Here is a 10,133-nt window from a genome sequence, read left to right as displayed (position 1 = left end):
AGAAATCTTGGAGCACTTCATGCTTCCTTCTGCTGACCTGCTTTTTGAAGATGATTTCACTTCCCAGCATGATTTGCCACATGCCCACACTCCCAAAAGCACCAAAAGTTGGTTAAATGACCATGGTGTTGGTGTGCTTGACTGGCCAGCAAACTCACCAGACCATAGAGAATCTATGGGGTATTGTCAAGAGGAAAATGTGAAACGAGACCAAAAAATGCAGATGAGCTGAATGCCACTGTCAAAGAAACCTGGGCTTCCATACCACCTCAGCAGTGCCACAAACCGATCACCTCCATGCCAAATTGAGGCAGTAAGTAAAGCAAAGGGTATACTAAGTAATTTCCCCTCACTGTTTTTGACCATATTAGCGCAGCCAGAAGCAAAAGAGAATAGTCCGGTAATCAGGTGCTGTTTCAGGGGTGGTAAAAGTACTCAAAAGTTATACTCCAGTAAAAGTAGATGTATCTAAATAAAAAATGACTCCAGTAAAAGTAGAGAGTCCTCCATTCAAACATCACTTGAGTAAAAGTACAAAAGTATCCGATTTAAAACATACTTAAGTACCGGAACTAAAAAGTAAATATTCAATTTAACTGTAAATATCAATAATTAAGCAGATCAGTTGTTTTGGAAGTGATATGCAGTGTTTTAATTGAACAATTGATGAGATTAGATACTTAAGAATTTGTTACATTTACAATCAAATGAGACAATAAAGCACATTATCGCAGTATAGGGGTTGAACTTTCAATAGACATGTTCAATAACATTACAGCTGCATCAAACAGAAGATGTGCAAGATACAAGGTAAGACGGTTTCAGAATATCAATGAGGAAGAACCACCTCTTTAAAGGGTTAGTTCACCCAAAAAATAAAAATTGTCATTTGCATTTTACGGGCTAAATATAACGTTATTGGTATTGTCGCTTCAAACCGCGGACATGAAAAACAACCACAGACTTGGCAACACTGGTTGGCATATACTACACAGAGCTGTAATTCACTGACAATCTACAAAAAATCGTGGGTCGAAGAAACCCCAATCCCAATAACTTGATATTTAGCGCCTAAAATGTAACCTCCTGGAAACGCGCTTGCTAGTTTTGGACTAGTTTTGAGAAGCAACTGGGCAGGATTTGTTGTGAAAACCTGGCAACCCTGATCTGAACGCACGTGCTGGAAATATATACTACTAATAACAGGAGCGTCTTTACTGATGATATGCGCATGAAAATCGCATTTGATTATTTTTGCAAAGCCCTACTGAAATTTCATTCACCTGTGGCAGGCAAAGAAGACATTTCAGCCGATAAGAATCTCCCTTGACTTCAGTGAATCCAAACATATATTTTTACCACGCAAAACATACCATTTTAGTTTGCATGTGCTTCAGGTGTACACTGAAAAAGTGCGTCAGCATACAAATTAAAGGTTTAACCGGCAAGGCTTCAAAGGACATGCAAATAATGTACTGTTGTGAATATCTTTTTTTCCAATAAGTGTGTCCTGTGTGGAAGACTACCGCTGAATTAAAGGTGCTGTATTGAGGATTGACACAGTGGGTGAACTAGTATTTCAGTCCAAATTCAAAATATTGGAGAGGGATTCTTTACCCGTCCCCTCCTCCTCAGACTTGACACACTAGGTTGCCAGATTGATGACACAAACAGGAACAACCGCACTTGACGATGAATAAAATGAAATGCACAGTTTTTTCCGCCAATTGGCGACCGGGGTGCCAAAATACAAACGGTACGTAAACTGGCAGTAGGTGGGTTTCACAAACCAAAACAAAGATTGACATCACTGAATGTACGTTTTCAAAGGAGAATAACTGACTGTAGCATTGTTTTTCAGATAAACAAGTACGTTGACTTGGCATGTTTCTTAAATATCTGCAAACAAATTATGGTATTTTTATGCTTTAGTAGAGTTCAAAACCTGCATACAGCACCCTTTAACATTGGTTAACCAAAATATGGTGAGACATGCAATGAGTGAAATGTGAATTTGTTATAGCTACTGCAGAATGTGTACATGACATTATTACCATTATTTCAGAGGCCCAGCGTATTATAGAATCAGTTGAGAATGACCATGCCTGGTTTGGCTGTGGTGCATCTGAGAAGGGTAGGTCTGGAGCGGAGAGCAGGACATTTGAATGTGGTGGATGCTCTGCTGAAGGAAACTGTGGAGCAGAGTAAATTCAATCCCCCACTCATTTCCTTCTACTCCCTCAAACTGGCTTGCTTTCTTCACAAGCTGTGCAAGAACCATGCAGTTTTGGTGAGTGTAAGACCCTTCTTTCTAAAACTTCTTAAATTATAATCAGCCCTTTTGAATGGTATTACTGATCACAATACAGCGCACCACACTAGCAGTATTTCATGACTCTGGAATTTGGATCCTCAGGATAGTGGCAGATTGTATCAAAACCTTCTGGAGCTGGGGATGTCAAGTGACCTGGGGACTAATGGAGGTGGGGTTCTACAGTAGGTGGGGTTCTACAGTGTGTGTGGCCAAAGCTCTCGCTGCTCCTCTCTCCCCCCCCAAAAACCCAAATCCTTTTCTCCCAATGTGGCCTGCAATTTGCTGAAGACTTTGGGAGCACAGTACAGCGGTCAGAATTAATTCAGACCATCGTGGAAGTAACTTCAGCACAACTGTTAAAACGTGTATATTATGATAAATTACAAATGTATTAGTTATTTTTACGTTTATACAAATGTATTTATTCACTACATTTCTATTTTTCCCTGTGTCGATTCGGCATTACTAGGTTACCTACTAGGTACTTAAATCTTTCTTAATGTTTTTCTTGTATGTTATGTGTTTAGCATGTAGGAGGAGCACCAGAAGCGACTGAAGGAACATGATGCAAAGAGACAAGCAGTGCTAAGAGAACCCCGATCTCCATTTTACATTCAGTTGTGAATTCCTCTTGAAAGTGCGCTTGCGTTTTTCCTCAAGCGATAATGATGATCCAGAAAAGATGAGTAAAATGAACAATGCATCTGTCTTGACGGCACCCACAATGCCTCCCATGACAACACCCCCTCCCTCTATGATGGGCGGAGACATGAGTGGATCATACGGGAGCTATGGCATCTGGTGCCAGGTAAAGGGTTGAATGAGCACATTAATACTGTATTGTTAAAGCACTGCATTTAACCCTGTAGGAGGCTTTTTTTTTTTTTTTAAAGCTTTTAAAAGATCAAAAGTGCATCCCAATTTGAAGTATGTATTGTATACAAATATTGTCCCCGTGTCTCAGCAGCAACGGTATACAGGCTACCAAACCCATGGAACCAGTACCATTAGTACTACCCTAGCAGTTTACATCCCTTCAAAGATGAGGTCTGGGGTGCTTCTTCATGTGATGCACTCATACATCCTCAATCCTCCGAAAGCCACAGCAGTGCGTAACTAGAGCAAATGTCAAAAGAGTGAGGGAGTGATGTTAAACCCTTTTCCAAACATGAATATTACAATTTGGTATAGCCCAATTCTTGATATTGACTATTCTAAGTTTCTGCTTATTTACATATTTTGCCTTTACTTCCATAGCCAATATAAAATTCAAAACATAAAACTAAGACAAGTAAGAAACATTTTATTGTTGAAAATGGCTTTTTTCCATGTCGCAAAACCGAAAACACCACCTTCTCAATGTTCATCACTGTGAAAACTCACTTCACCCTTTATGAAGCAATATCAACAGGTTTACGTTTAATGAAACTGATCAATTCACTTCATTGCTTGTTTGGTCTTTTAAGTGAAATCACTGCAGTCCACTGATTCATAGAGTCTCCATAGAGAAATCCTTTAGAACTTGTGTTGACGTCTGGAAGAACAGCTTGCTTCTATAATTGTTTCGCTTCATTTCTTGATAACAACAAGGACAGCAGAAGGCACCAAACCTGACAAGTAAAACAAAAGATCTGTAAATGCCAGATGTTAAGCACTAAGTCTGAAGATAAACAAAAAGCAAAGGTTAATTCCTCATAGACAAAGAACTGATCATTTTAGTTCTATATCACTAATCAATATCAACCTTATTGAACCCTTGCGCGGTCCTTATTTGTGAACTACACTCATGTTCCCTACAGTCAAAAGTGAACGGACACCTGAAATGTTAACTTTTTTTTGTTCATCTGTAAAATCAGAGTAATTTTTTTTTATTTTGCATTAAGATAATTTTATGGTACTAATTCATATTTGTGCAATAATTATCACATTTTCCTCACTGAAAACAATACAATTATTTTATTTTTCATATTAAAAAAAAATTACTGTTTTTTTTTTTTTTTTTAGATTAGCACTATCTGGTTGTAAGGCAAGGCAAGGCAAGTTTATTTATATAGCACATTTCGTACACAATGGTAATTCAAAGTGCTTTACATAAAAGAAAGTAAAATAATCATGAAGAAAAATAATAACAAAAATAAAACAAGCAATTTTAAAACTTTCAAAATGATTAAAACATTTAAAAACAGTTAGAAAATGATTTGACATTAAAAAAATAATAATAATAAAACAGTGAAAATATAGTGCAATCAGTTCGGACATTGCACAGTGCTCATTCAACAAATGCACAGCTAAAAAGATGCGTTTTGAGTCTAGATTTAAATGTGACTAGTGTTTTAGCACATCTGATCTCTTCTGGAAGCTGATTCCAACTGCGGGCAGCATAGTAACTAAAGGCAGACTCCCCTTGTTTTGTGTGAACCCTTGGTATTTCTAACTGACTTGATCCTAGTGATCGGAGTGCTCTGTTAGGTTTATATTCAGTGAACATATCTGCAATATATTTCGGTCCTAGGTTATTTAGTGACTTATATACGAGTAAAAGTACTTTAAAATCAATCCTAAATGTAACTGGAAGCCAGTGTAAGGACCTGAGGACTGGTGTGATATGCTCAGATTTTCCGGTTCTAGTCAGAATCCTGGCAGCAGTGTTCTGGATGAGCTGCAGCTGTCTAATGGTCTTTTTGGGAAGGCCGGTGAGGAGCCCATTACAATAGTCCACCCTGCTGGTGATAAAGGCATGAACAAGATTCTCCAAGTCTTGACTGGAAACAAAACGTCTAATTCTTGCAATGTTTTTTAAATGATAGTATGCTGATTTAGTTACTGCTTTGACATGACTACTGAAACGAAGGTCTGTCTCCAGAATCACACCAAGATTCCTGACTTGATTTTTAGTTGTTTGACCCCTAGAGTCAAGGTATGCATTCACCTTGAACACTTCATCTTTGTTTCCAAATGCAATGACTTCAGTTTTTTTCCTTGTTTAACTGAAGAAAGTTCTGGCACATCCAACTATTAATTTCATCAATGCATTGGCAGAGGGAGTCAATGGGGCTGTAGTCATTTGGAGATAAGGCTAGGTAAATCTGGGTATCATCAGCATAGCTGTGATAGGCAATTTGGTTCTTTCTCATTATTTGACTTAGTGGAAGCATATACAGGCTAAACAAGAGTGGTGCAAGAATTGACCCTTGTGGGACTCCGCATGTCATGGACGTCCACTTAGACTTATGCTCTCCTAGACTCACATAATAGCCTCTCCCTTCTAAGTATGATCTGAACCATTTGAGTACCATCCCAGAAAGCCCGACCCAGTTTTCCAGTCTCTCTAGTAGTATGTTATGATCGACCGTGTCAAACGCAGCACTGAGATCTAGCAATACCAGCACCGATATTTTGCCAGAGTCACAATTTAAGCGTATATCATTTATTATCTTAATGAGTGCTGTCTCTGTGCTGTGATGTGGTCGGAAACCAGATTAAAAATTGTCCAGGTATCTATTTGAGTTTAAGTATTTGTTCAGCTGATTTAAAAACTACCTTTTCTATAATTTTGCCTATAAAAGGAAGATTAGATTATTTTTAGGGAGTTTGGAAATGTCCCAGAAAGAAGTGAGGCATTCACCACTTCTAAGAGATCTGCTTTTAAGCAGTTAAGCACACTTTTGAAAAAAGATGTGGGAAGTGTGTCAAGACAACAGGTTGATGATTTAGTTGCTGGACTATGTCTTCCAGAATTTTGCTATTAATTGTTTCAAAAATAGACATAGTATCTTTTTGATATTTTGGCCGAATCTGTCTGACCTCTGCATTACTTGAGGATGTGCTAATCGCCTTCCTGATATTTATGATCTTCTCAGAAAAGAAAGAAGCAAACTCATTGCATTTGCTGTCTGATAGCATATCACTGGGAATCTGACTTGGGGGGTTTGTCAGTCTCTCAACAGTGGCAAAAAGAGTACGAGTGTTATTTAAGAAAAAGTACATGTGATGTCACTGTTTAATCACAAGAGCAGCTTGTGAATTGCCTGGTTTTTTTTAGACACAATTAAATATTTTAATTAGGTGGAAGATTTTTTTTATGTAATTTAAACCATTTCAAAGACTACTTTTTGTCAAGTTTTCGATATTTTATTAGTGATTGTGATTTGAAGTGTTAGTTTTTACATTATGATTACAGTCAAACCTGAACCTTGTGTAAGAAAGAGAACACAAGGAAGCATTTAGTTTCCCATTTTTTGATTCAGAATTTATGAATGCAATTCATTCAATCATAAGGCTTTATGTAAACATTTTTCAATGAACATCTATTTTTCGTAACCGTTACAGACATCAGTATGTGTGAGTGGTTGTCTATGTATTTTGTTTCTCCCCTTCACTCTTGTGTGTTTTTTCTTCATTATGAATTAGTAAATTTATTTCACCAATTTGCAAACTTTTCTCTGAGTCACAGTTTCACCAATTCACAGGGGTGTGTGTGGGTGTGGGATCAAACCATGCCCTCAGTTTTTTTTTTTTTTTTTTTTGAGTGTGTTCCCATACCAATTGAAATAAGTCACTAGATTTCATAGCACTCCGATGAAGCTACGTTTTTTTTTACATTTCTAAAAGTAAAATTGTTCAGTCTAAAGTGACCAAAGAATGCAAGAGGCATAAGTTGTCTTACCCAGCTCACTCAGGGGTTTTTCCATGTCTAGATCTGTGAACACACGTCTGGGATATGGGGTGATGAGGTTGAAATCCTGTCCGTTTGCTCCATTCATCTGAACATAGACTCTCACAGCAGCCAGAGGCTCCTGAGCCTTGAACACGGTGCTCATGGTGGATCCATCTAGAAGACGCACCTATTGACCAAAGTAGGATTACATTTATATTTATATATATATATATATATATATATATATATATATATATATATATATATATATTTTAAATCATTCATCTTTAAATACCTAAATCCAATTTTAAATCTTTTCCATCTGCTCAATTCAACATCATTCTGGAATCTATGGACCAATTGAACACTGTGTTACAAGTGAAAGGAGGCAGTACCTGTATCCGACAGTCATCGTAGTCTTTCTTAGGAGGAGAAGCCTCTTGGTTCTCAGGTGGAGACTGCAGAGGGGCTTCAGAGGGGGGAGATGACAAACCCGTGCTTGATGAACCACCTCCAAACTGCAGAGGTTTTTGTTATTTATTATATATATATATTTATATACTTGATATACTAGTAGGCACATAAGATATAATAGTAATGTGCGCTATGCTAACAGAGTGTTAAAAGTATAAAAGATTGGATGACCAATAATATTTTTTCTCCTGTTAAATTCGGATAAGACAGAGATATTACTTAATTGGACCAAAAAACAGTACACAGAATTTTGTACATTACAATTTGCATCTAGAGGGACATGTTCATCCTGGTTTCTACAATAAACAAGCTACAGGTAGTCCAAAATGCAGCAGCTTGAGTCCTTACCAGGTCAAAAAAAATATGATCATATTACCCCAATTCTACAGTCTCTGCACTGGCTACCTATTATAAACTATTATTACTCACCTATAAGGCCCTTAACTATTTGTATTGTGAAAAGCACTATGCAAATAAAAATTAATTGAATTGAATTAAAAGCATTAATACCTTTCGTGCTCTCTCCTCTCTGTCTCGTGCAATCTTTTCTTTAACTCGCTGCCTGAGAAAGGATCACACGTTATTACTAGTGGTTCTCAACTAGGAGGCCCCAGAATGACTTTAAATGAGATATAAAATATTTATATAAAAAAAGGACATAAAATTAGCATTAAAATAAGCCTCTATATATATATATATATATATATTCCTTTTTTTATTTACAAATTACTTTCAAAATTTACAACTTTTTAATTTCAAAAGAAAAATGTCAAGACCCGGAAATATTATGTTAAATGAATAAAAATATTTTATCTTAATGGCCATTTTTATAATGAAAAAACATTTTCATAGTTATGCCAAGCTCTAAATTGTTTCCGGTAGAGAATGGGAGTAAATCTTTGCGTTCCTCCTCTTCTCTAGCTTTCTTCCTAATCTAGTTGCCTAAGAAACCTGGTTTTGTGTACTCTGACTACTGTTGGCTCTTTGATGAATTGCATGGTTCCTTTTTTCAAGTCACTTTGGATAAAAACTTTGACTAAATGCTTTAATGTAATTCTTATTCAGTAAATCACAAGGTTTATTTGAAATAAAAAAAGAATAATAACCACTGAATTCAAGTTAAAACTTGACTGAAAGTGCTTGATCAAAGTCAAACAGGCAATGTATCCGTGTTCATCTTACTTGGCAAGCCTGTCCTCCATCTTCTCTCTCCTGCGCTGGTCCGCTAGCTTCTTCATTTCGTCGTCTTGAAGCTTCTGTTTAACATGCAGCAGCTCTTGGCCCTGTTTCCTCCTCTGCTTCTCTCTTTCTATTTCCTCCTTTCGTTCTCTCTCTCTCCTCTCCTCCTGTCTTATCTTCATCAACTCCTCCAGTCTGGAGGAAGGGAGCAATACTTTGCGTCAGCTTTTAAATCTGTGCTTTTTACATTAATTCATCAAGCACAAACCGTTTAACTTGTTCCTTCCTTTCTTCCTCTGAAATAGGTTGTTTAGGATCACCCTCTTGTTCAGCAACTTCACTGGCTGTTGTTTTGGTTAAAGACCAGAATGAAAGAGAAAGTAACATTTTGTGTTGGGTGATGAAATGATGACCACAGTGTTTAGTTGAGAGTGAGGCGCATCAGAGGAGATGGACATACGTTCAGGAGGTTCTGTGGGAGACTGGCTCTGTTCTTCTGTTGTGCCGAGAGTATTTCCAGCGGGCGAAACATAAGGCTCATCTATATCTGGATCGTTCTCATGCTCCATTAACCTGTACAGTTACAGAATTGTAAATTAAACATCCAAAAAGTTCTTTTGATTTATTACTATTATTATTATTTTAATATTCTATATTTAAATGGTACATTACTGCTGTCTTCCATAAAATGAAAATGTATAGTGATGACTGAATACCAGATTGAGTTGTGATTTATTTTAAAACATATGATGACTCACCAGTCCATGGCTCTCTCAATGCCCTGGTTTCCAGTGTGTGCTACAGCCTTCTCCCTACAAAACAATCATAGGGTGAGTGAAAGTACTGGATCAGTGTGTAAACAGAGAAAAATCATCACTTACGCTCGGTTTCTGTCGAAGCCCATTTCCAGCAGACTATCCAACGTAGTGCACTCAGCCATTGTGCTGAAAATAAGTTTATTATTGCATTATAACAACACAGTGACATTATATCACAGATAAATAGTAAATAAATATACCCCCCCCCCCCCCCCACTTCATCCTTCACAAAACTTCCTTGGAGTTAAAGAGTTTTGAAGATATTTTCAAAAAACATTTAAAGATAAGTTATAAGTTATTAAACTTGATATACAAAAAAAGTTACTGCAACTCTTATGATTGACATGATCATATCCTCACTACGCAAAACAAATCTGACTCATTAAATAGTTAATATAAGTGTGGCAGCAGCCTATATTTATTCTGATAGATACATGATCTAATCCAGTTAGCTGGCAGGCTAACACTGAACAGCCTTCAGCAACAGCAAATTATTATTTTGCATAACTAGTATCTTATAGAGAGCGGTTGAAAATTTTCTTTATAAAGTAAAAGCGGTTTTGTATATCAGGAACGATATTTTTAAAGCTTAATTTCATTAATAATTAGTCGTTATATAGCTACTTACATTTGTTTCCAGCCAGCACTGGGTTGCTTCCACACACATCTACGGAGAGCCGCAAGGATCAAT

At 37.0% G+C, this 10,133-nt stretch overlaps 1 protein-coding gene across 2 annotated transcripts; it reads right to left on the bottom strand.

Moving 5' to 3' along the window:
• Positions 1 to 1,489: 1,489 nt before the first annotated feature.
• On the bottom strand, positions 1,490 to 10,133 carry LOC113091124 (UBX domain-containing protein 1). Of its 2 annotated transcripts, XM_026256564.1 has the most exons (10): positions 10,071 to 10,133; positions 9,506 to 9,568; positions 9,383 to 9,436; positions 9,085 to 9,197; positions 8,893 to 8,968; positions 8,628 to 8,819; positions 7,956 to 8,007; positions 7,367 to 7,489; positions 6,981 to 7,158; positions 1,490 to 3,924 (listed from the first exon to the last, which is right to left on the bottom strand). In XM_026256564.1, the coding sequence occupies exons 2-10, from the start codon at positions 9,562 to 9,564 to the stop codon at positions 3,884 to 3,886; spliced, it is 888 nt and encodes a 295-aa protein (XP_026112349.1). In that variant the 5' UTR covers positions 9,565 to 9,568; positions 10,071 to 10,133; the 3' UTR covers positions 1,490 to 3,883. The 2 variants fall into 2 exon arrangements, with proteins under 2 accessions (XP_026112349.1, XP_026112350.1); XM_026256565.1 differs by lacking the exon at positions 7,367 to 7,489.

This window comes from Carassius auratus, unplaced genomic scaffold (assembly GCF_003368295.1).
Source record: "Carassius auratus strain Wakin unplaced genomic scaffold, ASM336829v1 scaf_tig00214077, whole genome shotgun sequence".
Lineage (NCBI taxonomy): Eukaryota > Metazoa > Chordata > Actinopteri > Cypriniformes > Cyprinidae > Carassius > Carassius auratus.
This window is presented reverse-complemented; position numbering and strand designations above follow the sequence as displayed.

What these genes read in the sequence shown, in the direction of transcription:
- LOC113091124 (XM_026256564.1), bottom strand. Translation starts at nt 9,564, where the DNA reads ATGGCTGAGTGCACTACGTTGGATAGTCTGCTGGAAATGGGCTTCGAC. An exon ending in GAGAGGAGAGAGCACGAAAG is followed by an intron (nt 7,490 to 7,955) that starts GTATTAATGCTT and finishes AAACCTCTGCAG; the next exon opens with TTTGGAGGTGGTTCATCAAG. An exon ending in ACGATGACTGTCGGATACAG is followed by an intron (nt 7,159 to 7,366) that starts GTACTGCCTCCT and finishes TTTGGTCAATAG; the next exon opens with GTGCGTCTTCTAGATGGATC.